Source organism: Pseudomassariella vexata, assembly GCF_002105095.1.
Source record: "Pseudomassariella vexata strain CBS 129021 chromosome Unknown BCR38scaffold_5, whole genome shotgun sequence".
NCBI lineage: Eukaryota > Fungi > Ascomycota > Sordariomycetes > Amphisphaeriales > Pseudomassariaceae > Pseudomassariella > Pseudomassariella vexata.
Genome location: NW_024467960.1, coordinates 772,873 through 799,207, shown reverse-complemented (window position 1 = coordinate 799,207; position 26,335 = coordinate 772,873). Strand labels below are relative to the sequence as shown.

The following is a 26,335-nucleotide window of genomic DNA, read 5'->3' as shown; positions in this document are numbered from 1 at the left end:
ATTGGCGCGCAGCTGCAGAATTGCTTTCGCGCTCCTACTTGTAACTGGACAACGGGTTTTCTGTTGACTTTGTTTTGGTATGTTTGCAGACGGCAGTGTCCGAGTGGATGAAAAAAATCTGAAAGCCGACAGGACTGCTGCTTGACCGGGCGAAACAAGAAAACGGTCAGATTGCATCCAAAGTGTAGACCCGGCAGGAGATCCAGAACCCAGATAGTCAGGCCGAAGATACGGCTAACTCTTGGACGTGGTGTACGGCAGAGTGTATCTGATAGTGTGTGGATTTGATGGATTAGATGGACCAAGGCGGGCGAAGGCTGTAGTGGACGCCGAGTTCTGATTTGGCTGTTGCTGATTGTCAAGGTGGATTCTCGAGAGTTGCGACTAGACAGTTGGATGTGAGAAGCTTGAGTGGACCTGGTAGTGCGCTGCTTGGTGTTAGAACGTTAAGCCCCGAGGACTAGAAGAAACGTTCGAACGAACGTTGGCGGTGACGGCGAGTTGGTTGGTCGACAAGCGTGATGCTCCTCCCGAGTTGTTTTTAGAATGTGGCGGGGTTACGGAGTAGGATCAGTGGTTCTAGGGTCCAGGAGGCAGGGGATGTCGGGCTGAGCTCGACCTTGGGGGAGGCGCAGGTCACAGGAGTGAAATGCCTTTCAAATCAGATGTTCGTTTCGCGATGATTTTGCAAGAATGGTTATTTTGAGTTTGGTAAATTGGGTGTGGACGTTTTGGTGTCAGGCGCCGATGCGCAATGCGCGGGCGCAAAACGTCAAGCAAAGCAAAGGTGCCCCACCTGTGTTGCTGCTTTTGCGACGGGCAATGCAGCGACTCCCGCGGGTCTCTCTAGTGCAACCAAACAGTCATGCATTGCTGGAAACTTGAGTGAGGCATTGCATTGATTGGAACTGGATGCATTCGGTTTGACAGATCTTCACATAAATTGCTGATGGGCTTGACATGCTGGTGACACTGGGCGTAAATGCAGCAAGCGGCTTGCATTGCGCCAGATGCAGCAGCTGTCGGCGGGCCAGGAACAGGGCCCCGTCTATTTCCACACTTCGTTCCACGAGGCCCCAATTCATCTGTAGCGCGCGAAACCGAAGTTCCAATGGCGAAATCCGTGTTTGCAAACCACAACGCCCGCGGCGACATTGACCAACAATGGTCAAGAATATGCACACACAGACACTATGTGGCCGACGCTGTGGCCGTAGATCGACGACCCATCTCCAACCGGATCCATTCTGGGGTCCACGATATTGAACAGGTGGAGGATCATATTACTTTTTTCCTTGTCTGGGCCTTCTTGATCTGCAAGCTATTGGCGCAACCGAGCTGCAAGTTGACAGCCCAAGCTGCCACGCAGCCAACAACTCAATTCAGCAACTCAGCTCTCAACTTACCACCTTTGATGAAGCTCTGATGCTTGATTGGGCCACTTCAACATAAGCAAGACCCCTGAACATCTATCAAAAGGACATCTGTAGCATGAACGGTATGAAACGCCAACCAACATGGCTAATTTGTCGGCCGCGTCGTCTCATACCGCGCGCGTCTATTTCCTCTATCCTGACTGGCAGGTCGGCCGGTCTGCCACAACTTGACCCCGAACGGGGGCTGAAGGCTGGAATGTAATGGTAGACTTCATGATTCTGACGATATCTAAACCGCTTCCGGAACTCGCACGTACCATTTGAAGTTGCAGATGTCTCCGTAGATGGCGGAAGGTTAGTGGTTAGTTGTGTTGTTAGGCTAATCCGCGGGTTCGGGGGCCGATGGGAGACCCTGAGGCTTGAGATATTCTTGATATATTGTATTGTTGTAGTATTCCCTATTTGAAATTGTGATGTTTCAATCTTCTAGAAAACGGTAGTTATGAGGTGAGTCCCCGAAGATTTTTACATACCTGAAGTACACCGTCATATTCTGGGCTCAATGCTTACTACCTCCTCCAGCATTTGAGGTTAGTGCAGTACATTATCCCTGTTTACTCCATATATTTTTGGCAGGTGACTATGCATATAAACTTTTGTAGATAATTTTGAATGTTTATAACCCGCTAAACATTTTATTATTATTATTATTAAATACGCCGTAGGCTCGAAGCCCCCGGTACCTCTACTAGTACTCCCGTATGTCAAACCGTGCCCTAATGGCTGGACTAAATACATACGCTGCGTCGTCGGTTCGCCCTATTGGCGACTGCGTTGCGTTCACTACCATACTACGTTGGTTCTCAACCTACCAACAAAGTCCCCCCCGCTAAACATGTATGCTAGTAAATACCAACTTATTGTACAAAAAGTACCTTAAAGTATTTATTGTATCACTAAATTACAGGTTTTCATACTGTGAGAGTTTGATTTGCCAAGTTACTGTGGGATCGCACTGGTACTGGCATTCCGGCTACATACGAAGGTAAAGAAGGGAAGTACAGTGGGGGGGTCCAAGCCGCACAAAGGCACTTAAGTATCTTGCCGGTATCCCACGTGACCGTAGGCCACCAATCCCACAGTTACTAATAATGTTATATGCAGCCTAGAATTCGCGATGGCATTAGGAAGAAATATCATCAAGTACCGCTATATACTTACTTGTATGTGGAGGTACTTCTTCACGTACTAACCAATGATTATGTGGTGTTCGGGCTGTAATTACAAATGGGATGTGGACGTTGACCTCCCCACACCCGGGCAGTTTCCCGCCAGCCTGTGGGTGCGGTTCGAAACTAGTAAGGGGTTGTCTTTCCATCGTCGTCAACAAGTTCTAGAGCAGTTGATGCATTCTTTAGTGTTCTTCATGTTGATTGACAATCTGAAGTCCCCGGATCTCCGACTCACTTTCAGGTGTGAATGAAACGCCTTCTCGCACTTTGAGATGTGCTTTCATAGTTTGATAGATCTGTCGCGAATGTTTTATCATGTAGCATAACTCATCAAACTGTCGTGTCGCTAGATAGCGCCAAGATCGCAAGACTTCCCGAGGTCTGTAGATGGAGCCTGCTGTAGATGGAATCCGAACGTCAATACGACCCATGCATCTAAAGTGGCGCAGGTGCGACTGCGACTTTTGGTACCCCACAAATGCCTACTGTTCTAGATACTTTCACGATGATCAATTACAAGCCAATAGTTTTTCCTCTCCAGACGGTTGAGGCAGCTCCCAAAATTGTTCATATCATAGTTATTCAATATCCACACTACTAGCTGCCCTAGGGCATGATGGGCTGTGTGCTCGTTGTTGTCACTATTGGAGGATAACATTGAACTCCTGAGTACTCCAATCAATTGATTCCAGGGAATCTGCAAATGCACATGACACAACACCAACAGGTTCAAGGCGTTCCCAGTTTCATGTTATCCCTTTATCGTCGCAAGCAGTTCAAAGAAACGACAGCTTCACTTCTCTTCAACAGCTTTGCTGCTATCTGGATTCCCACTTGTTGGTCTTTCACAATTGTCGGGTTTGGTCGCATTGAGCAAAAAGTGGTACCTTGGCCGTTTGCAATGGCCCGCATTTTGGCGGCTCGATTCCTCTGAACGATGTATCTCAACAACTCCAAGTCACAAGCAACCCTTTTCCCCTTGATCGTTTCATGCCTGACCCTTTGGTCTTGGCCAACCTGGAAATCACCAAATAAGCTACCCTTCATGTAGTCATCCGTCCTGATCTATTGTGACTTTGTGCTGGTCCAATTATTCTTAGTGTCCTACCTTTACCGCATCTTCGCATCTTCCCGATTTACTGGTTTACTGGCGGTCTAGCAATGCACCCACGATAAAGGACTTGCCACTATCGTATCCGGCTGCCCAGCAAGCCTGGTCGTCGTGCATAGCAACTGCGACCAGACCTCCTGTCCCCGTTTCACGCATTGCCCTAGCTTCAAGCTCCACAGCACTCTGCAGTGCTCTACCGTCTAAATAAGGAGATCCCCTCAAGCCATCTCGTAGCCAGCCGATCGCCCAAGTCATGTCACCCCCGACGTACTCATCGTCAAATTCCAGCGGCAGCTATCTCGAGTCGACTGCCTCGCTCCTGAGCACCGTGGCTACATATATGCGCTTACCAGCCCTGGCTTCCACGGTATGCATTCCAGGTCGCCCTCGTCGCCCATCTCGTTGACCTCTTCCGTTGCCTCGTCTTCTTTTATCCGAGGCTACCGCCGAACCCAAAACGCCATATCCCACCGGTGCCGCGCTGCAACCGAGCTAATACATGTCGTCCAGGGCGTTGCCGCTGTCTTGACCTCCCTCCTCTACTTCAAGCAAAAGTACGTCGACAGCTTCATGTTCGCTCCACACCTGGATACCAAGAAGGTCGCGAAGCTAACAGCTGTCCTCCCCACAAATTAGGGCTTTGATTTACCCTTCCCACATCCCCTCGAACGCTCGCACTGATGTCCCGAGACCTTCACAATTCGGCATCAAGGATTTCGAGGAGCTCGTAATACCTACCAGCGACGGCGAGAAGCTGTCGGCCTTCTACATCCGCGGCCCGAGCGGCGGCCGCAATTCGAAATGCACCGTAATAATGTTCCATGGGAACGCCGGCAATATCGGCCACCGTCTACCTATCGCGCGCATGCTGGTCAATTACATCGGCTGCAATGTGTTCATGCTCGAGTACCGGGGTTACGGTCTATCAACGGGCGAACCGGATGAGAAGGGTATCATGATTGATGCGCAGACGGCCCTCGACTACCTCCGCAACCGAGCTGAGACAAGTGCTCACAAGCTGATGGTGTACGGACAGAGTCTTGGCGGGGCCGTCAGTATCAAGCTGGTGGCCAAGAATCAACACGCCGGAGATATCGTTGGTCTGATCTTGGAGAACACGTTTCTCTCGATGCGATCCTTGATCCCTTCGGTAATACCGCCAGCCAAGTACTTGACATATTTATGTCACCAGGTCTGGCCTAGTGAGACGCTGATTCTCTCCATCACCGAGGTGCCCATCCTGTTCCTCAGCGGACTCCAAGATGAGATAGTCCCGTACGTCACGTCCCGTCCCACCTCTTCCAAAATGGCCTTGCATACAGAATGATGACTTCAAACAACCATCCACAAAACCTGAGTCCGCTTGCGGACAAGGATTAAACCCTTTGTTGCTGACTATATCCCTGCCTCACATCATCTTCAACCCTTGGCTTCTCCCACTGATGGATGAGACTGATGACTGACATCATGTGCCACCCCCTCTTATAGGCCTGCTCACATGCGCAAGTTATACGAACTAGCCACAACCCCGACCAAGATCTGGAAGCCGCTTCCCGGCGGCGATCACAACTCGAGCGTACTGGAAGAGGGCTACTTCGAAGCCATCTTAGATTTTGTCTCCAATAACGCTGCAGACGAGAAGCGCGAAAAGTTATGACATGAGGTCACCGGGTCAGTACGGTGAGAGGAGAGATACTGAGCCGGTGATGTAATGTGAAACGTAAGCGCGAGAGAGAGCCCAAAATGCAAAATTTTGGCGACCACTACCAATAATTTAAAAAAGAGGGGCGCCCAGTTTGCCTAGCTAAAGAGGAGGACTATCATGCTCTCATGAACCCCCCCTTGCTCTCTGATTATTGATACCCTGCCCTTTCAGGACGCCAAGATAGATGGTACAATTGAGGCTAGCTAGTTGTATAACATAAATTGTATGATTAGACGAATGCATGTGTTTCGGCCATTATTGCATTGTTCATTTCTGGGCTTGTACGATGATCTCGACGCTGTGGTGGATGAATTGTACATATTCTGCTCCATAGAAATCCGGGATGTGAAGTAGCGCAATTTGTATACGGGCGGCTGGTCTGACAAACATCAAATGGGAATCAATGGATGCACAGACTGCTGAAGCATATGATGATCCTGGTCGGTATTCTTGAAGCAGCGGTAACAAAGTGGCAGAGGTTTTTTTTCATCCGGTCTAATGAGCGTTGATATCAGGAGTGAACCCCCCAATGTTTTACTTAGGGGCAGTTCCCGTTATTTTGAAATTGAGATTCTGGGCAGCGCTCCAACTGGAGCTAGCCCTGATCAAAATACAAGGTGATGCTTCCAGTGAAGCACTATCGTGGTATCTTTTAGACTAACAGAATCTACGAAATGGTGGTATACCTTGGGCTGAAACCTGTATTTCAGAGTACGAACAGGGTGAAATAACTAAAAGACAATCAGGCTAGTCGTATTAAAGGTAAATAGTATATATCATGGTTCCGAATATCCTTTGTCTTTGGATGTGAAACCAGTCAAATATAGCCAAATAGTGAGTTCCCTGATCAAAACTATCCCGCGTAGAATGACTGAATTGCTCCCGAAAGCTTGTTCATTCCTATAGCTCTTTACGTAAAGTTGGGAACCTGGGTATTCCGATAGGATACCATAGGATAGCATAGGACAGGGGAAATTGTTCTCGCCTCGCCTCAGCTGGGGTTTACAACTCGACAAGCCAAGCACCTTCTGCGCCTTACGTATTCCCTGGACGCAATGTGAGATCAATATGAAAATGGCTACTGCTTATGAGAACGGTTAATTGCGTGACTTCACTGATTGAATAAGTAGTTCACATTGCCTTGGTATACTTGGTCAATATACTGTCTCCATTTGAGGCAGCACGGCACAGCCCCCAGTCGTGGCCGCCTGAAAATGCCTTGCGCTAATCATCTCCGTGGTCGCGGCCTACAGAAGTTGCGCAGTTGCGCAGTTGCGCAGATGTCGCGCAGAAAGTAGTTGAAAAGACATGCATTCGCCGGCCCACGCTCCCATTGCAGAACCAACTGGCGCCTTGTTTCTTGTTAGTCAGTATCCAGCTTAGGCAGCACCTGCAGATACCATATCAGCATGTTACGAGCACCATCACCGGTCATTAGCATTCCTGGCGTCGTTCCGGGCAGTCCACTTGAGCCCCCTCACTCCCTTTCACCACTCAGCTGCGGATTCGGACAGCATCTCTATAGAATCAGGGAGAGTATTCTGCCGCGTAGTTCTTCTAAATCGCCCATTCTCGCCGAGTCTCGCACAGTCTCGGCTGCTGCTTCAAATTCCCATAATGAAGCTCCATTAGCACCAAGTCATCGCTCAGCTGGTCCGGAAAACTCCAGTAAACAAGTTGCGTCATCGAATAGGAAGTCTGCAACAGAGACCAGGCAAGAGAGACGAGGCTCAGCCGGCGCGCGTGCCTCAGGGGATACTATTCAAAGCGTCGCAATGAATCAAACACTTGCAGAACCGAGGGCTCCTGCACCGTCGGCTCAATCGATGACCTCGCCGCCTGCTGGTTCATACGTCCCAAGGGTTGAACTTGGAGGACCATTGCCTTCGCTATATCAACCGGCGAATGAACATCAGCCTCAGGGTGAAAGAAACATAGACACCACTGGACAGGTAGCCCCCCCTGGGTTCAAACCACGGGTTACGGCAACGCTGTGGGAGGACGAAGGGTCTTTCTGCTTTCAAGTTGAGGCTCGAGGCATTTGTGTGGCGCGGCGAGAGGATAACCATATGGTCAACGGCACCAAGCTGCTCAATGTTGTTGGCATGACCCGAGGCCGAAGAGATGGCATCCTGAAAGCCGAAAGAGTCCGGCATGTGGTCAAAGTCGGACCTATGCATCTGAAAGGCGTATGGATACCGTTTGAAAGAGCATTGGATTTTGCCAACAAAGAAAATATCACGGAGATGCTGTATCCATTGTTCGTAAATGACATCGGTGCGCTACTCTATCATCCCACAAACCAGGCCCGAACGCAGCAGATCATGGCGGCAGCGGAGCACCGGAAAAAGGATCAGATCCAAGTTGGCAGTCCATATCCTGGTGTTTCAGCCATCCTGCAGTACCGGCATATGGGAACGTCTGAGCCACAGTCATCAGGAGGACGACCATCTCTTGACCGCGCCCACATGTTTCCAACACCGCCTACAAGCGCTTCGAGCGTCATGAGTGGCATGGGTACGTCTGGGAACTTTCAGCAGTGGCCTCAACAACCGAACCTAACGACAATAGACCCAGGTCTTGGTAATGCGCGCTCCATGCCTGCAACTCCAGAAACAACGCCACCAGGGAGCCCACTACAAAGCATGCCTTCTCCGTCCAAAACCACGAGACTCTGTCGTGATGCCCAAGGAGTCTACAATTATGACAACTCCCGATCAGCACACGATGCCATGGTTTCTAATGCAAAGCTCTCGCCCAGTGCCACACAGAGTTCTGTGACATTAAAGCAGGAGCCAAACTGCGGCGACAAGTTGCCCGACCGAGTTCCGGATCAAACAATGGCTGATAATACTGGCAAAGAAGCAGATTTGCCAGCAAATGATTCGGCGGTCCAGCCCAAGTCTGGCAATCCATCAAATTCTGAGACCGAAGTTCACTCTGTTTCTGCGCACAGTAAAGAGTACACACGGGCTCAGAATCATCTTGCCCGGCGGGCTTTTGAAGGGCGTACAAAACAGACCCTCGAGGAGCTTGAAAGCAACCTGACAGAACTCGAAAAGGTTTCAGAAACTGCGCAAAAGGACAGTAGCTCGCTCGGCGCACAGCTGGAGTCTAGGTCGCCTGGCACTATATCAACATCAGCCTTGAGCGAAAGCGACTGCGATGCCTCTGATGGGAGCACCAATCTCTTGTCTCGCGTGGAACAGGAGAGGATTCTCCTCGATCGACTCATGCGCTACTTCTTCACCATATGGTCCACTTGTGAGTCTCCCAGTCCCATTCGCCGAGCTGCTCACACCAGTGCCGGGAGCTCAGGGGGTTCCGGAGACCAAAATTGTGAGAATTTGCTTTCTGGCCAGAACTCGACTGGAAGTGCGATAAATACCGGGAATCACAACAACCAATCTCGAAAAAGATTGCCAGATGAGTCTGAAGAAAATGAAGATGCTGACCGCAATCCTAAGAAGGCCCGCCTGACGAGAGAGGATGGCGGGGCCTGCAAGAGACTCGCATGTCCTTATTTTAAGAACAACCCGCAACGCTACCATGCCTGGAGGTCTTGCCCAGGTCCTGGTTGGGAAACAAACCATCGTGTCAAGTAAGCCACATTAACCTCGCTGTTTTCCATTGAGGGATCACCAGGACTGCCCCCAATTTTGGGGTACATTCCGGATGATCCCACAGTTGATGTTATTACAATAGATGTGTCTGTCAACCGGAAGCTAACGGCCCCAGGGAACATCTATATCGAAACCACGCTCTGCCCATCAGCTGCCCCCGGTGCCACACCACTTTCGAGTCAGAAAGGCATCGAGATGCCCACGTCCGGTCCTACGAACGATGCGAGGTGCGGTCGCCACTCCAAACAGAGGGCTTCGATGCGACGCAAAAAGAGCTCCTGAGACGTCGGCGTCCTGAGCAAAAGAAGATGAGCGAGGGTGATAAGTGGCGAGAAGTCTACATGATCCTGTTTACGGACACGGATCCGACCAACATACCAAGTCCTTGTAGGTTAAGGGTAAACGAAATTCGATGCTGGGAATATACACTCATTCTTCGCACAGACCACGACTATTCGGAGCACTGCGCCTCCCCGACCAGTGAGTTTGAGCGCTACGAACAGTTTCTGCGCAGTCAACTACCAGCACGAGTGCGCCAACAACTCGAAATTCGCATCGCGGAGGCACTGAGCCCGGTTGAGGAGACGCTGCGGGATCAGATCGTTGACATCTTCCGCGATACGCAACTTGAGCTATTCGACATGTACAGATCATCTCGGAGCAGAGTTCCGGAGAGCAGTGTCGCGGGAGCAGGAGCACCGCCCCAAGTGAATGCTGCGACGGTGCACAACGTGGTGGGCCAGGCGGCAAGCTGGAGCCTAGATGAGAAACTACAGGCTGTTCGTCCGGAGCCATACTTTGACTGGAATTCTGATGTCGGGCTCGATGGTTTCGATGGGCTGTTGTTTGGCATTCCACAGTCGCATGGAGATGGATATGTTGACGAGGACTCGGCTTATGGGACTTTGTCTAGCAGGGAAGAGTCTCAGTGTCCTCCAGGTGTTTTCCCGTAACACGCTTCACGAACGATCTAACAAGTCATGAAAGAAATACATACCCAGTTCTATGCTTACATAGAGGCGGGCTTGAATATACCACTTTGCCACTACCGTAAGGGAATGGTATAGAATCCTCTCCGAGCGTGTTTTTAGGGGCGGTTGGGGTATTCTTAGCGCATAGGTTATGAAAGCGGGCCTGCAAATAACGGATATTAATATTATTATTATTATTAAATACGCCGTAGGCTCGAAGCCCCCGGTACCTCTACTAGTACTCCCGTATGTCAAACCGTGCCCTAATGGCTGGACTAAATACATACGCTGCGTCGTCGGTTCGCCCTATTGGCGACTGCGTTACGTCCACTACCATACTACGTTGGTTCTCAACCTACCAACAAAGTCCCCCCTGAGAAGATCGATGCTATCTGGGCCTTGAAGCTGTCCGACCCGTCCCTAGCAGCCACCTTACAATAGTCCCACTAACTACTGGTTCTCCTGTTGCCGTTGCGAGGTCTCTGCGAGAGTATAGTGGCCGTGGTGCGATGGCGGCCCGTAATCGTTCCCTCGGTCCTTCCAACAGCCCGCAAAAGAGGATTACGTGCTCTGCCGTCTCAGGGGCGTCGCCACAGCGGCATAGCGGCGAGTACACGCCAAAAGCCCCTGTCTTGAATAAGAAGGCTGCTAGTCCTATTTTTTCCGTCCTGATCTGGCACAGCGTAGACGCCTCCAGTCGGTTCAGGCCGAAATACCTGCCCCCTTTCGGTATCTGCATCGAAGGGCCCTCCGGTTCCTCAGCGATAGCGCGTCGCTGGCGATCGTGATGCTCTGCTCCGGTGAGCCATCTCTTCCTCCAGTGGCCGAGGAGGGCAGCCGGGACCTCCTTTTCCTCACTCATCCACTCGGAGCCCCGGGCCTCCTTCTCCATAGTGTACCCTGCCGGTCGGAGTAGCTGCGACGCCTGCTTCCTCTTCGCCGGCCTACCCTGCCGGAGTATATGTGACGCTTTAGCGCTCGCGCTGCGAAGCAGATTTCTCTTCCCGCTAAGCCGTAGCTGTTCTTCAAACTTAGCAGCCCGGGCACTAAGATAGAGGTCTAGTGGCGGGATTGCTGCTTCTGCTTCCAGGTGGCGAACCGGCGTCGCTTTGTGGGCGCCACAGACTACCCGGAGGCACTCGTTCTGTATCCCCATCAGGCTCTTAGCTGGCCCTGCCGGTTCCTCACTTATAGTATGCCACGCAGTCGCCCCGAAGGCGATCGCGCTACGGATAACCACCGTATATAACAGCCTCGCCCGTATAAGATCGCAGCCCCACGACATATTGACTAGCTTTGTCAGGGCTAGCTTTTGAGTTGCCATTTTTGTTTTAACACGCTCAACATGGGCGTGCCACGTCAGTTTGTGGTCGAACCAGACTCCTAGGAACCTCGCTGAGACTACCGGCGACACTGTGGCGTCCCCAAGGCGAATACTTTGCGGCAAGGGCTCTCGGGCCCTAGTAAAGTGCATTAGCTCACTCTTGTCAGGAGCGAACTCCATCCCGTGCCTCACTGCCCACCGCTGACACGTATCCCATGCGCTCTCCAACCGGCGGCAGGTCGTGTCTGGATCGGTGCCGACGCTTAGCAGGTTCGTGTCGTCCGCGAACCCGACTACTAAAAGTAGTGGGTGCTGCTCCGCTAGCTCCTCGTACAGCGTTGAAATGTATAATATAAACAGTATCGGGGATAGCGGTGACCCCTGGGGGACGCCAGCTCGTGTATGAGGACTTTATGGGCTTTCGACTCTTGACGAGGAGTTTACGATTTTGCAAGGAGAACAGGATTCAAGAGGACAAAGCAATAGAATATCTAGGATATTAATATGTGTGCTGTGAGAAACAGAAATAGATGGACTCGGCTTTATACGCCGACTATTCTCCCTACACGAGGACTGCCAATAAATGAGATCGACCCCGTGCACTTGCAGAAACAACAAGATAGTCGCTGCCAAAACTAGAGTCCAGTTTCACTACAACAGGCACATGCGCTCTATCACGTTATACGTACAAGAGCTTCAATCTGTGGCGAAACTGGGATCCATGCGAGCACCTGTATGCGCTGGTCTCCGGAAGAAAGTTGCAATTCGGCGTAGTCTCGATGTGGTGGTTTGAAGGGAGATATAGATGCTCAGGGGATATACGGGACAGGCCATGGGTACGAATTAAGCAGACGTCAACAAACGAATAATGCCTGGAGGAAAGAAAACATGGCCAAGCTCGGTCTGGATTCTAGCTTTCTCAACGGCGCGGCCCCCGCAACGGTCGGGCGGCGACGGGATGAACCTCAATCGCTAGACTACTGTACTTTCGAAATGCGCCTCCCGAATAACAACAGTCCGAGGAGTCGGGCGCATTTCGTCTGAAGTATGTGATCTGAGTAGACCGGACAGAACGTCAGGTCAGATTGGATGATAGACTAGCTGGGATGTTTCAAAAGGTGCTGGTTGGTTGAAATGTCCGTCAACTATTCGAGAGGGATTGAGGTATGTGGAATGTAAATAAATATTTGCGAAGAAACAAGAGGTTATTTCCATCTTACTATTACTGATAGGCGACATAGGGCCTGCCCGCAGAACAAACACCGTTAAAGCACTACTACAATATGTGTTGTTGAAATAGCATGCAGATATAGGAATGCTCCGCATTAGGATTGTTTTGTACTTGCTACTCACGTATCATCTTCTGGATGGCTGGTCAGCACATATGAAAGGCGTTGACGAAGAGATATCACCGAACGAAACATTATGTAGTTAGACAGTTGAATTCGATCTACTTGCCACAAATGCTCGGCTCTCTGCCATTACGAGATATTACCTCAGCTGTACCCTTCTGTGACTTGTCTCATGCGAGACGTTATTACAATATCAACCCGACCCAAATCACGATTCAAACTCTTATGTCCCTTACTTTGTTATCCTGATAGCCGCCCAAACCCCATCAACTCCTTACAATAGGCATAGTCACAACAAATGCCAGCAACCTTTACCTTTCCCGATAGAAGACAGTAGCCAATAGATGTTATGTATACATGAAGCCTTCGAATTATAGACATGAAAGAAAAAAAGAAAAAAAGTAGAACTCCAACCCTGCTCAGACAAAAAAAATCCATTAGTCTATATGCCCGGCTTTCTGAAGTCGTTTGAAGGCGGCCAGTTGCCCAGCATGGCGGGATCACCGCCAATTCTGACGTAGACTCCGATAGCGGGGATATCACCATCCTAAAAGTATTAGAGTTAGCTCGAAGTCTGTGGAAAAGGGGCTAGTGGATTTAAGTAACTCACCAGAACGAACATCTGATACCACCCCGGCGGCGCAATATACACACTCGGCGGCGCCGTAACGGTACAAGTTGCACCCGTACAAGTGACAGCCGGGAAGAGTGTCCGGGCACCCATCGAGTTACCATGAGTGCTCGATACCGAGCCAAGAAGGGAGACTTTGATCCCTCCATTCCTGGCTGCGGCCCCTAGCGTGAACTGCACATTCGCTCCATATTCCCAGTCCTTGTTCGTGATGGTGAAAGTCGGGCGCGGCAGTGTGCTGTAAAGGTATGGTGGAGTGAAGACCTCGACCCGGATCTCCTCGGGGTGCTTCCCATCTTGAGGATCAGATCCCGTAATCAAAACCCGGCCGTCGAGCAGGGTAATGGCCTCGCTGTGGTATAGGCGGGCGACGGTGGTGTTGGCCATGACGCTCATGCGAGAGTGTACCGGCTTGCTAGGGTCGTAGAGCACTGCGTTCAAATTTTCATCGTCGGCGAGGCCGAAGCCGGCGACGCCCTCTTTGGCGCCATTGGCGATAAGATAAGTGCCGTCGGGCAGGGGTGCCATACAGCTCATGACGCGCTTGGATGGCATGCGCTCGAGGGTCCAGGTCGGGTTGGCGGCGTCCGGGTAGGTGAAAGCGCAGTTGTCGAGGGCTTCGTGGCCGAGGGTCGAGCCACCGCACATGAGCACGCCGAGAGGGTCGGTATAAGGGGCATACTGGGGAAGGAGAACTGCCGTTCCTTCCAGCGGATAAGTACGGCCACCCAGGTCATCGTTGACGGCTGTGGGCATATTGGGGAGGGTCTTGATAGTGGCGAAGGTGCGCTCGTCGAGGATTCGGGCTTCATTGTAGTAGCTGACAAAGATACCGCCGCTGGGGAGAACGCAGAGGAAGGGGTACAAGTTGTTGGGATCGGTGCGCTCGAGCCATTCCATGTAAAGAGGTGCCGTTCCCGTGTAAGGCAGGATCTCGAGACTAGGAACTGCCGCAGCATTAGAGCCTTCTTCGCCGCCGACAACCAAGATTGAGCCGTTTGTCATAATCATGGCCGAGGGGTACCAGCGTCCCTTCTGAAGCTTGAGCACGTTGTCGTTCTCCTCCCAATCGTTGGTCCCCGGAACACCGTCAGAACCGTCAGGCCAGTACAGACGGACACCGTAGGTGGAGTCGAGTGACCAACCACCGATGGTAAGCTGTCGACCAGCCTTATCGGGGAGAATTATACCGGCGGAGCAGAAGACATCCGTCCTAAGATGCATGGTTCTCCAGGCCCTCTCAAAGTTGCCTGTCTGCGAGAGATCAAGCTCGTAGGCTCCCGTGCTGTTCTCAGCACCAGTTCCCCATTTCTCTAAGAAGGTGACCTTGCCAGTGATGGACTGCATTGTCATGAGGGGCGTGACAACTCCGCCAACCAGATTGGAGTATGTGCCCGCCAGCTCCTGGGTCTGAGGATAGCTCCAAGTGTACAGGGGCGTCGAGCCGGTCCAGAAGTATGTAGACAACCTCGAGCCACCTCCACAGATGGCTGAGGCGTTCCCGGCGCAAACCACATTACACTCCGTGTCGGCTTTCATGGTGGCACCAGCTATGGCGATGTCGCGAGGATCACCACAATAGCATTCCTCGCCATACTCAAGACCAGCGGCAGCGTAGCGGAACTGACCGCATTTGGCTAGACACTGAGTCGGCGTCATGGTACCAGGGAAATGCAGAGCCCAGGGGAGAGTGCGCTTATTGTTCAGGTTATCCTCGTAGCAGCCCTGATAGGTCCACGTGCCATTGAGACCGGCCAACTGAGTGGTGGGCTGCTGGTAAATTTGCGGCGTACCCCTGGATACGATGTTCATGTAGCCAGGACCACCACACATTTGCGTATTATCGCCAGAACAAGGCGTGTCGCACTTTGTCTGATCCGTCACCCTGTAACCTCCGTTATAGATGGCATTACTGCAAAAGCACTGGGTGAAGTACTCGGTTCCCGAAATACTGTAGCCCCTACTGTCGCATAGCGCGGCGCACGACTGCTGGGTCAGGGTTTGGCTATCAGGACTTTGGTAGGTGGGCATGATGCGACCGTTAGGCCCATCCAGCCAACATCCTTGGCTAGTCCAGCCAGTAGGTAACCCGGTGCCGACAGCGACGGAAGACGATGTCGACGTTTGTGAGTTGGCGGATGTGCTCGAGCTGCTGGGAACTGCTGTTCCGTTCCTGGCGTAGACCGACAGACGATTGCCATTGCCACAGAACTGCCACTGGTTACCAGCACAGATCATACTGCAATCACTCGCAGGGGCGGCCATAGAGAGAGCTGATAATGAGTTGCCACAGTAGCATTCCCGTCCATACTCTGTCCCGAAGTAGATCGTCCCTTTAGTCGCACAGAAAGCCTGGCAAGTGTCGAGCGTCATCGTGTCATCGGCGTAAGTATACAAGGCGAGGGCTCGACCACCGGTGGACTCTTGCTGGCAACCATAGAAGACAAAATTGGCAATTGAGGCCGGTTGAGAAGGAGCCGTCGGCGTGACAGATGCTGCAGCCGAAGTAACGGTGCTTGAGACACCCGGATTGGCAACTGTGGGTGAAGACACTGCGGAAGACACTGCGGAAGAAACAGCAGAAGCTGTCGAAGAGACCCCTGCACTGCTACTGCTGAGAGTGACGGGGAACATCATCTTGTAGTCATAGACGTTTAGACGGCCCGGTCCCTATGAGCTCGAGGGTTAGCAATTGCCATTTTGGAAAGGGTAAACAATGCTTCAAGGGTCCCATGTCAACCCGCAAGTGCCAGAAAGCCCCAATGCAGAGTTTAACAGAGTAGAACAAATAACACGGGAATATGGAAATAACATACGCCGCAGACTTCGCTCGAGTTTCCGTTACACAACATGTTGCAGTCACTTGCAGTGGCCAGGACGCCACCGTTGGCGATCGTGTTTCCACAGACTGGGGTATATTAGCAACCCGACTATTTTGTATCACCATCCGAGGCCTAACTTACAGCATTCTCCGGAATATTCTGTTCCTGCAAGGATATAGCCAGCTGCCTCACAAGCAGCTGTGCAAGTCCTGCCACTATTTTGGGCGCCTGGGACGCCAGGGGCGTACGTCAGGGTCCGTCCAGTAGTTCCCTCCTTGTAGCAGCCAATGTGAGGCCAGTCCGCAATGCCGTTGTTTGGCTGCGGTCCCTGGTTGCTGGGTTTGTTGAATAGCGTCAGTCGGTTTCCGCCGCCGCATGCTTGCGTTGTGTTTCCGCCGCAGGCAGTATTGCAGTTTGTGTCGGCAACTTGGGCTGCTGCTGGTGCGAGGGTGCTACCGCAGACTATCAAATATTAGTGAAGTGTTGGTAGAGTCAGGCGAGAGGAATGGAGGGCAACGGACAGCATTCAGTATACCACTCAGTCCCCGCAAAGGCGAACCCCTTGTTGTCGCAGAAAGCGATGCACTTCTCAGCCGTCATAGTTCCGTCGGCGGTATGGGCCGAGCTGATCGTCCGACCAACATCGGTGTAGCATCCTGAGTAGCTCCATCCGGTAGGCAGGATATCAGGAGTCACCAAAGCCGAGACCTGTAAGAAAAGACCAAGTATCAGCCTCTACAAACTGTGTTGACTCGGTTTCCTAGTACTCACCGAAGACACCAAAGCCAAGGAAACAAGAACGGTGTTAGCCTGCGTGGCCCTCATGGTGAAGGAATGAACACCTTTGGCTCCCGTAGAGGCTCAACGCAGCACAAAAACTTGATAAGATGGAACGAAAGTAAGGGGTGAGACACAAACGAGCGGAATGGTGTTAAAGCAACGAAGGGAAAGTGTGGGTTCTATAAAGGAAGCATGGAGTCGCCCGGAGTGTTGGATATGAGGGCCAAGGACACGGATGCCGGGCCCCGTCTTTATAGTAATTTCTGGGCAACGATGTTGAACTCATATCGAACTACCTCGCGATGGTACTTCACTGGGTGAGCTCGGACATACCTGGCCCTGTCGAACAGACATTCGCCACGCATGGAGCCGGATCGTCAAGGCCACTACTCATCACCACCCTTTGTTTCTCTCATTTTTCTTGTCTATATGAACGCCTCAGTCCAGCCGCTGTTGAAGGGTGGGTGGGCACCTACTAAGATAAGGGAAGGCAGCGCACCAAGGGTGGACTGTGCGAACCGTCAGGCACGACAGCACTGCTGCGAGCAATATTGTCTTTTCCCTCCCCCTCTCTCCGCCTCAATTCAGCCAGCCCAAACCAATAGTGTAGGGTGTAAAACGCGACAGCAGAAGGCACCGGGCATGATGATGGTGGAAATTGCAGCTGGAACATGAAGATGGCCTTGAGATGGAGTGCATGGACGTTGGGGCGTCGATACGAGTCTAATGGGAGTTTACGCTAGGTGTAGCGCATCAAGTTCCCTACTAAGCTCCCAAAGGCATGGTGCTGAGTTCTGACGACGTTGATCGGCGCCCTACACACATAAATCTGGAAATTAACCAATTGAAGTGACGAGGAACATGTATCGCGGTTCTGCATCGGCCGAGGCCAGTCGGTCCTGTGCGTGTGGAAAGTTCGAATTCCAAGACGAAGGCATCTACAGATTACAAGTGTAAGTCAATCGAAACAAAACGATTGTTGACATCCTTCAGTCAGTTTTAGAGTCTGACGCGCAAACCTTTGGATGACTTGAGTATGCAGTTGAAGTTGAGGTGGCGTTGAGGTGCACGAGGGCGACCCCGCATTGCTCACCAAATACAACTTCATTCGATTTACACCACGCTGCCCAAGTCATTGTCGATGTGCCAGAGTCGACTATTGTTTCCTGCAGACGCGACCAACTGCTAGCTTAATTCCCAATGCAGTTCAGACCCATGAGGCTCTGGAAGTAGTTGTTTTGCCACAATCTTCAATGAATCCAAATAGGCACGTTTTGGGTGATCGGCTATGCGATTGGAGACCGAGGAATCTCACGAGAGCAATAAGGCGTGCCGATAAATGATGAGAGGGGTAGTTTGTGGTTCCCCAGGAGTAAGCATTGCGCAACGCTCAGATTGGAGTAGGATCCTAGGATAGCCGATCCCGCGTATGACAATCTTGGAAAAGGAAGAATAATGATTGTTCGATGCGGAGGGACAGGTTCAGAGACGTCCAGGAAGAAGCTGCGATCAGCCAACGTTGGATGCAAGCATATGAGGGTGTGGCTGCACCCATACTGGTCGCATCGCATGATGCGACTTCATCGCCCATGCTTGCTGCATACAGCAAGTCATCCTACTCCATTTAGGGGGGTGGCTCTTGGGGATATTATCTAGCAACTAAAGGCCGCATTAGATGGCTAGCCAGATACCTTTCAGCCCTCGCGGTGGGCCTTCCGCGGTTACTAAAATTGTTCAACGCAAAACGTCTAGAAATCAGGGGAGGGTCACCACCCACTCGATCCAACGCGCTACTTGCCTTAAATGGAAAGATCGAGTTTTCAGCTTGGAGGAGCTCTCGAATACAAGTCGCGCCCTGGGTTTGTCGGCGCGTCGTGTAGCACAATCTGCTGCTAATATGCATCGGATTATGCCCTATGCTCCTGCGTACCGCTCCCTTGTTGTGAGCATGTTGCCTGAAAGCCTTGCGCCAACTTTGTCTTCCCAGAGGCGTCCGCAGGGCAAAGCCTTGTGTGTCGATTGTGTAGCATGACAAAACACGAACCGTTCGATTTCCATGGGACTTGGGTGCTGGCTTCTGACTAGGTTGTGGATCCCCACCAACTTCCAAGATGGGCTTAGAACCGACTCATGATTGGTTAGCTAACAGGACAAGGACGTCTTGGTGCAGGGTGGAGACAACCCTGCCATGTTCCACTGCCTCGGGCCATTACTAGGAATCACTTAGCATTCGTCTAACGCTACGGCAACGTCTGTCTAAGTCAATTCAACCCGGTTGGCAAGGTATAAGTGAGAGACTGTAACACTCCCGTTATTGCCTCTCGTTCGGGGGTTATTGTTCGTGTCTCAGAACACGGGTAGACTTCCCGAGTAGTCGGCGGCTATCGGCGTGTTTCCCGCTGTTCTCCACAGTGGTTGACCCCGGATTTTCGTGTTGGGTCAGCCATCAACGCAGATCTTCAGACTGAAGCTAGCCGGCAGAGCTTTTGCCACTGTTTCCTATTTGAGATAGATCACAACAGTAGACAGGAGTCAGGAACGCGTGTGCTGCATTTCACCCAGCGGCATGCGCTAATAAAGCTTAGCTAGGCACTTAGGAATCTAGCGCTTGACCGATGGATTATAGTAGGCTGTGTTGATTAGCTGTATGAATGATTCGATGGTCTATTGGATGCCCGGGTCGCTTTTGCCAAGCTGGACACAGCTGCAGCAGGATCGATATTGATACCTCGGCCGGGCGCTGAAGTAGAACGAATTGTCGTCATGAACCTGAGTCAACTGACCGTTCTTGAGTAACAGCTCAGAAGCCACCGCATGCAAGCATCCGCCATTTGGGTCCGATTCGGTGGAATCATGGCGATGTATGGAGCATCAATGAAAAGAGTAGTTGCAAGAGAGTCGCCGACTTGCGTAGTTTCTCGCCATGGAAACATTTCAGCTATCTCAGCTGATGTGAACAACACCCTCATCAGCGGCTTTTCTGCGTTCCCACAAGGGGACATCCCTGGCCTCTCTGGCCCAGTACGGCACTGAGGCTGACTTGACTAGCACAAATCAGCATGGTTGCCCGGAGAGTATGACACCAATATGCCGGCATCCAGAATGTTTGAATTGTCGAAGCGGCATGCAAGCACTGTGCAGGCTTTTAAATATTGATCCTCGACAGACCATCAGCTCAGTTTGCCATGGAATTTGGCAACTCCCAAATTGGTACCCGAAATTGAAGACCTAGGCCCAGCTGTTGATTATTATGACGATACTCACGTATTCGGTGGTCTCCATGTTGCCGCGATCCAGCCACAAACTCTACAGCTGTATCCCGGAAAATGCAGCATCTCCGTTTACGGGGTCGTATAAGCAATAAGCTGACTGAGGGCCTGCAATGTGCAAATCAGCTGTATCATCGACGTTGCCCATAATCTCCCCCCCGCCCCCCCCAAGTGTTGTAGGTCTCGATGCAGCGTTGGATCTTTCGATTTCGAAAGAGCGGTCAAGAGGGTGACAAACGAAGGCAGAAGATCGAGAAGCCCAGTCGCTAATTTCTACATCTATGTGCGCCATGGGTCTCGATGCAAACCACAGCGGTTGCGATGCCCTCTTTGAAACCACTTGGCCGCGGAGTAAAGGCTCGCTTTTCTCCAAATGCTGATGAATAATTATGTGTCTCCTTGCAAGGCCTGTGCTTCAGGCTTCACTGTGGGAAATCGAGTTGTGGGAGAGCAACGAAGCAATTCATTCTGAGCCTCACTAGACCCATGAGTCGCGTAAAAGTCTTCCCGGCGTAGGAGAGTAAACCTATGTATCGACAAGGCTTTAGCGCCGAAGACACAGCAACATGGCGATTCATCGAGATGAGTTGGCTTGCAATAGGGCCGTGAAGAAGCAATGCCTCATCGACATATGTCTTTAGACCGGGACTGTCGAGTTCCGCATCTGCTTGACACAATGCTCTTGACAGTTACAAGATCGAGTCGCGCATCAAAGTTGAAATGTGACACTGTGATCGCTTATCAATGGCGTCGGGTGGAAGAAGCCAGTATGTGCAGACTTTAAGCTTGGATAGCCGTCAAGGAGCTTCGTTTTGGTAAGCTCGTTAGACTTAATTGAGGATGAGTTGTGACCAACAACTTGTCTTCATCAACTGGATCATTGTCGTGTTCGACTGATAAGATAGGAGCAACGGCTTCCGTAACCGAGTCCAAGACAGAAGCGTGTCGAAGTCGTAGTTGTGGGTGATGATTGCCCTTTTATCTTATCTGGATGGCTTCATGACGACAACTGTCGTGTATGCAGTATCATAACGGCGTTCTTCCGAAATTTCTGCAAGAACTTGTTTTGCCGGATGCAATTGCATTTGCATTTGACAAGGCAAGGTGGTTTGGAGATCGCAACAATCACCTGGAAGTCGCAAGTCGACAGGACTCGGCTTCCATCCGTCACGTGCTTGGCCGAGTCACCTGACTCAGCTTGTGTCCTCAGAATCGCACTTACCGCAGATCACCCACCATTTATTTGTAAAGTTCCAACATGGGGTTACCGGCAAGCCACTAAAACCTAACGACCTGCAAGGGGCCTGGAACGACACCCGCGCTCATAATGAATCATTTTTTCGAGTCAACCACAGGCTTACATTCGTAATTGCCACAGCTTTGAGGTTGACAACAAGCTAGTATAAGGTCCTGATACTGGCATTGACAGTTCCTTTAAAGAACTTGCTTTTGCGTTCCCCTTTTTCTTGTTATCTGTGCATTTCTTTTCATTTTCCCAAGACGCTGTATTTCAAAAAGCGCAAACGGCTACATTAGTCCCTGTCTGCGAACGAAGCAGGATACCTTCTCTTCCAGCTCACAACATCCACCACCCTCTCTTCACAATTCTACTTGCTGCTCACCAGGACATACGGGAACTTCCTGAACCCAATATGGCCGATGTGCCACTTACAGCAGCAAATGCGGCTGCAGACACTGGAGGAAGCACGCAGCGGCCAAATCGTGGACGGGCTGGCAGGGGCCGTGGCGGACGTCACCGTGGAGGAAACCAAAATCGCGAAAGGAACCATGGCCAACCTACGTCAGATGCGGAGCCGATATTAACTGGGCAGACTTCGGCTCCAGCAGGCGAAAGCACCATTTTGAACGCTCGAGGACGTGGACGAAGAGGACCGAGAAAGTCGAGACGCGGAGGTGCTGAACCCACCACCCCACGAACGACTTTCGGTACCCAGAGAGCCTTCGGGGGCCATCTCACTACGGAGGCTCAGTCGGCAGCAGACATTGCGGCCGGTCTGAGTGCTGACGCCCCCGAATTCGTGCCCGGGCAACCGCTTGCACCAAGGTCAGTTGGTATTTCATATTTTATGGGTGCTATGAAAACTCTTAAGCACTCGCCATATTACCCCGGTGAAATGTGGTGGATCAAATTGAGTAGCTTGACTCATTTTGCGAGCTATTTCGCAATACAAGGGAGGTGAAAAGGGATATCCTTTATCTTCTCCGATATCATTCAACGCAATATCTCGCAAAGTGGCGCGTTGATTCGAAGTGGATCCATCTGTCTTGAGTTGCCTATTGTCTTTGGTGTCATCTCTTGACATGGCGGTGAGGTTGAGACGCTGTCATTCACATGTTTTGCCGTTCTTCAATGGTCACAATAACTAACGTATAACAGGAACGGTCAACCACCACCACTAACAGGAGCCAAGAAGTCAATAACACACAATGAGCCTAAGTCGAATGCTCCTGATCTACCAACCCGTATTCATGATGACATCAGCAATGGTAATTACGAATGCGTGATCTGCACCAACGAGGTGCTTCGAAACTCGCGTGTATGGTCCTGTTCCATCTGCTGGACCGTCACTCATCTAACTTGCGTGCGGAAATGGCACACAAATCAAATAAAACAACGCGACCAAAATATAGGTCAAGTGTCGAGTGATTGGCGTTGCCCTGGCTGTAACTCGGGCACGACAGAGGAGCCTACGTCATATCATTGTTGGTGTGGTAAAGAAATCAGCCCTAGGTCACTGGCTGGTCAGCCACCCCACTCTTGCAGCCAGACCTGTGGGAAACCAAGAGGAGCATGTCCACATCCGTGCATGTTGGTGTGTCACGCTGGGCCATGTCCGCCTTGCGATGCAATGGGCCCAGCGCTCCCTTGTTATTGTGGCAAGCACGTTGTGACAAAACGATGCAGAGAGACGGATTATACTCACGGGTGGAGCTGTCAAGAGATTTGCGGGGATCTACTTCCTTGTTCAGAGCATGAGTGTCAGCAACCTTGTCATTCTGGCCTCTGCGGGAGCTGCGAGATCCCAATCCCCTCTCTCTGTTATTGTGGCCGGGTATACAAAGAAATTCCATGCGAACAGCGAGAGCAAAAAGTCGCTTCATTCGACCATGGCCAGGTCCAGCAGCAATCAGCGGGCCAAGTTGGACGAGATGGTCTCGAAGAGCCCTGGTTTGGGGCTACTTTCAGCTGTGACAGCTCTTGTGAACGGACATTCGATTGCGGTCATCACAGATGTACACGTGCGTGCCATGCTCAGGATGAAAAGGAAGCCCACTGTCCATTTTCTCCCGATGTGGTAACGCACTGTCCTTGTACCAAAACCCCTCTGGATGAGATCTTGGAACAGCCTAGACAGAATTGCCAAGATGCGATTCCGAGTTGTAACAAGACCTGCGACAAGCTTCTTCCTTGTGGACACCGTTGCAGATCGGGATGTCATGCCTCGTCTTGCCCGCCCTGCATGCAGAAGGTGGAAATCGAATGCAGATGCGGTCGAACGAAGTCAACCTCCATATGCCACCAAGGAGAAACTGACACGCCAGAATGCATGAGAGTCTGTCGCGCCCAGCTAAATTGCGGTCGTCATTTGCATGATGAGCATTGCTGCCCCAGCGAAAAGAAAGCTATGGAGCGAAAGCGAAAAAGAAAGAACTTGACTACCACTAGCCGCGAGATCGAGGCAGAGCACATATGCGTCAGGGTCTGTGGCCGCTTACTGAAATGCGACAAACATCAGTGTGCCCAGCTTTGCCATCCTGGCCCTTGTTCGACATGCCCCGAGGCGATCTTCGAGGAAATCAGCTGCCACTGCGGCCGAACTGTTCTTCAACCCCCACAGCCATGCGGTACCCGCCCTCCCGAATGTCGATTCGAGTGTGCTCGTCCAAATCCATGTCAGGACCATCCACGAGTATCCCATACTTGCCACGGAGACGACAAGTCTTGCTCGCCGTGTCCTTTCTTGGTCGAGAAACGATGTATATGCGGCAAGTCAACGTTGAAGAACCAACCGTGTGCCTCTAAGCAGCCTCGATGCGGCTTGGTTTGCAACAGAAAGCTGAAATGCGGTCACCATTCCTGCACCAAGACATGCCACGGCCCGGGTGATTGCGAAGATGCAGGTATCTCAGGATCACATTGTTCCCAGCCTTGCCTCAAAGTAAGGAAGTCGTGTGATCATGTCTGCACCGAGACATGTCACTGTCCATACGCGTGCAAAGAAGATAAGCCATGTCAAGCGAAGACTTTCGTCACCTGCGAATGTCAACGCAGAAAGCAGGAAGTCAGATGTCTCGCAACCAAAACCAACCCTTCGCCAGAGCGCCCGCCATTGAAGTGCGATGACGAATGCCTTCGGCTGCAGAGAAACGCAAGACTTGCTTCGGCTCTCAACGTAGAGCCAGCAACCCATACAGACGACCACGTTCCCTATTCCGATAAAACGTTGGAACTTTACCAAAGTGCACCTAAATGGGCGCAGACGTACGAGCGAGAGTTCCGCGTGTTTTCCGCAGACACGCAAGAGAAACGGCTCCGGTTCAAACCCATGAAGCCTCATCACCGTGCATTTTTACACGCACTAGCTGAAGACTTCGGGTTGGACAGCGAGTCCCAAGATCCAGAGCCCCACCGTCACGTCTCTATATTCAAGACACCACGGTTTGTTTCAGCACCAGCGAAAACGCTGGCACAATGCGTCAAAATCAAAGCAACAGACGTGTCACAAGCACAGCCCTCGCAAAGCAATATAGTGATGCCGCCAGAGCCTTTCAATGCGCTGCTACTTTCATCACCCAAATTCGGGTTGACCATTGAGGAGCTTGAGTCTGCCCTGGCTCACGGATTCGCGTCACAGCCTAACTTGTCCTTCGCGACGAGCTTCCTCCCTTCCGACGACGTTGTCATCAAGGGATCTGGCTCGTGGACACCTCAGGCACTCGAATCGTCGCTGTCAAGCCTCAAGCCGGCAATATCACAAAGCGTGAAGCGACACGGCTTGGCAAAATCAGTGGCTCTCTGTCATGTTGACTCTTCACTCAATGTATTGCGTAGAGAAGCTGGCGCTACTGTCAATACCGGTGGTTGGAGCTCTGTCGTTGGTCGCTCAACGGCGCGACAGGCGAAGGCTGGCACCACAGGTTCCAGTTCAGAGAATTTGCCCGTTCGGAGCAGGTTCATGGCATTGCGGAAGGAGCCTAAAAAGAAAGCTGAGGAAGAACCGGTTGAGGAGGACTGGCTTACTGCTGCGGAGAAGCTGGATGAGGACTGATAGCAATATCGTTGACAGACATGAACAAAGAGAGCACAGTCAATTCATGAATAAACATGGGAACATCAACAGCCTTGAAATATTTTCTTGATGAAGCAAATCGCGCTGGCACACCTCTATTTCAAGTAACAATAACGTTGCCACAGCAGTTGCCGTAGTATTGTGTTTGAAAGTTATCCATACAATGTTCTAATAATGCACAGGGTAGTGAGAAGTAATTTGTATACAGGAGCATACACGCACCCCATCAGGATTTACAATCCGTTTTCTATCCATACTTGGATACTACACATATCATTTTCATGAGAACCACCATGAACCATCACCAGACTGAACAGCTGGCCAAGCGCGGCCTCGCACATCTCCCCGTCCAGCTGTCGGGAGCCCTTGACGCTTTCGAGCCCCTCAACAAGGAATCCGACCACCCGTTCGTCCTCCATGACAGGCCTGAGAAGCTTGGGTGTCAAACCTCTGCCGTTGAGCCACTGATCCGCGGTGGTTTCCTTTTCTATTTCCTTGACGTGTTGCTCTGTCCCGAACTGCGCAACTTTCATCAGAGCCTTCCCGTTGAGATTCGGGTGCGACACAAAGTGTAACCGGTCTGTGTAAGCCCGGTAGTCCTCGTCCGTGTTGGTAACGATCTTATACACATCTCTGCGTACTCGATTTTGGACCCATGTCAGACATTCTCAACCCGGGGGAAGTTCCACTTTTATAGCTTCTTGACAACGGGCAAGTCTGTGTCAGGGACAAGGGAAAGATGGGCGTAATTCCAGGCCCCTGACGGGAAGGAGGGGAAATACATCGGGCTCGACTGTAAGTCCCTTGGTATTTGTTTTGTTTACTAG

General features: G+C 51.4%; 5 protein-coding genes across 5 annotated transcripts; 3 read left to right on the top strand and 2 right to left on the bottom strand.

Annotated features, from left to right (window-relative positions):
• Positions 1-3,972: 3,972 nt before the first annotated feature.
• BCR38DRAFT_340412 (Alpha/Beta hydrolase protein) lies at positions 3,973-5,376 on the top strand (the record flags this gene model as incomplete). The annotated part of the gene is made up of 4 exons (XM_040855786.1): positions 3,973-4,086; positions 4,230-4,273; positions 4,356-4,994; positions 5,208-5,376. The coding sequence occupies 4 exons, from the start codon at positions 3,973-3,975 to the stop codon at positions 5,374-5,376; spliced, it is 966 nt and encodes a 321-aa protein (XP_040716949.1).
• Positions 5,377-7,199: 1,823 nt separating this feature from the next.
• BCR38DRAFT_483648 (uncharacterized protein) lies at positions 7,200-10,000 on the top strand (the record flags this gene model as incomplete). Its single annotated transcript, XM_040863648.1, has 4 exons — positions 7,200-7,941; positions 7,996-9,025; positions 9,163-9,434; positions 9,492-10,000. 4 exons carry the CDS (start codon positions 7,200-7,202, stop codon positions 9,998-10,000), a joined length of 2,553 nt encoding a protein of 850 aa, XP_040716948.1.
• Positions 10,001-12,774: 2,774 nt separating this feature from the next.
• Positions 12,775-17,131, bottom strand: BCR38DRAFT_170692 (uncharacterized protein). Its single transcript, XM_040853848.1, has 6 exons — positions 16,919-17,131; positions 16,669-16,855; positions 16,289-16,609; positions 16,142-16,233; positions 13,305-15,995; positions 12,775-13,241 (listed from the first exon to the last, which is right to left on the bottom strand). Exons 1-6 carry the CDS (start codon positions 16,970-16,972, stop codon positions 13,137-13,139), a joined length of 3,450 nt encoding a protein of 1,149 aa, XP_040716947.1. The 5' UTR covers positions 16,973-17,131; the 3' UTR covers positions 12,775-13,136.
• A 4,343-nt stretch (positions 17,132-21,474) lies between these two features.
• Positions 21,475-25,560, top strand: BCR38DRAFT_389243 (NF-X1 type zinc finger protein). The gene is made up of 2 exons (XM_040857540.1): positions 21,475-22,261; positions 22,595-25,560. Exons 1-2 carry the CDS (start codon positions 21,849-21,851, stop codon positions 25,485-25,487), a joined length of 3,306 nt encoding a protein of 1,101 aa, XP_040716946.1. The 5' UTR covers positions 21,475-21,848; the 3' UTR covers positions 25,488-25,560.
• Positions 25,561-25,741: 181 nt separating this feature from the next.
• On the bottom strand, positions 25,742-26,083 carry BCR38DRAFT_339435 (uncharacterized protein; the record flags this gene model as incomplete). Its single annotated transcript, XM_040855702.1, has 1 exon — positions 25,742-26,083. A coding segment is annotated over one exon (342 nt), but the record flags the coding sequence as incomplete, so codon positions are not given.
• Between the last annotated feature and the right edge of the window lie 252 nt (positions 26,084-26,335).

What these genes read in the sequence shown, in the direction of transcription:
- BCR38DRAFT_170692 (XM_040853848.1), bottom strand. Translation starts at nt 16,972, where the DNA reads ATGAGGGCCACGCAGGCTAACACCGTTCTTGTTTCCTTGGCTTTGGTG. An exon ending in CCTTGGCTTTGGTGTCTTCG is followed by an intron (nt 16,856 to 16,918) that starts GTGAGTACTAGG and finishes CTTTTCTTACAG; the next exon opens with GTCTCGGCTTTGGTGACTCC. An exon ending in TGAGTGGTATACTGAATGCT is followed by an intron (nt 16,610 to 16,668) that starts GTCCGTTGCCCT and finishes AATATTTGATAG; the next exon opens with TCTGCGGTAGCACCCTCGCA.
- BCR38DRAFT_389243 (XM_040857540.1), top strand. Translation starts at nt 21,849, where the DNA reads ATGGCCGATGTGCCACTTACAGCAGCAAATGCGGCTGCAGACACTGGA. An exon ending in GGGCAACCGCTTGCACCAAG is followed by an intron (nt 22,262 to 22,594) that starts GTCAGTTGGTAT and finishes AACGTATAACAG; the next exon opens with GAACGGTCAACCACCACCAC.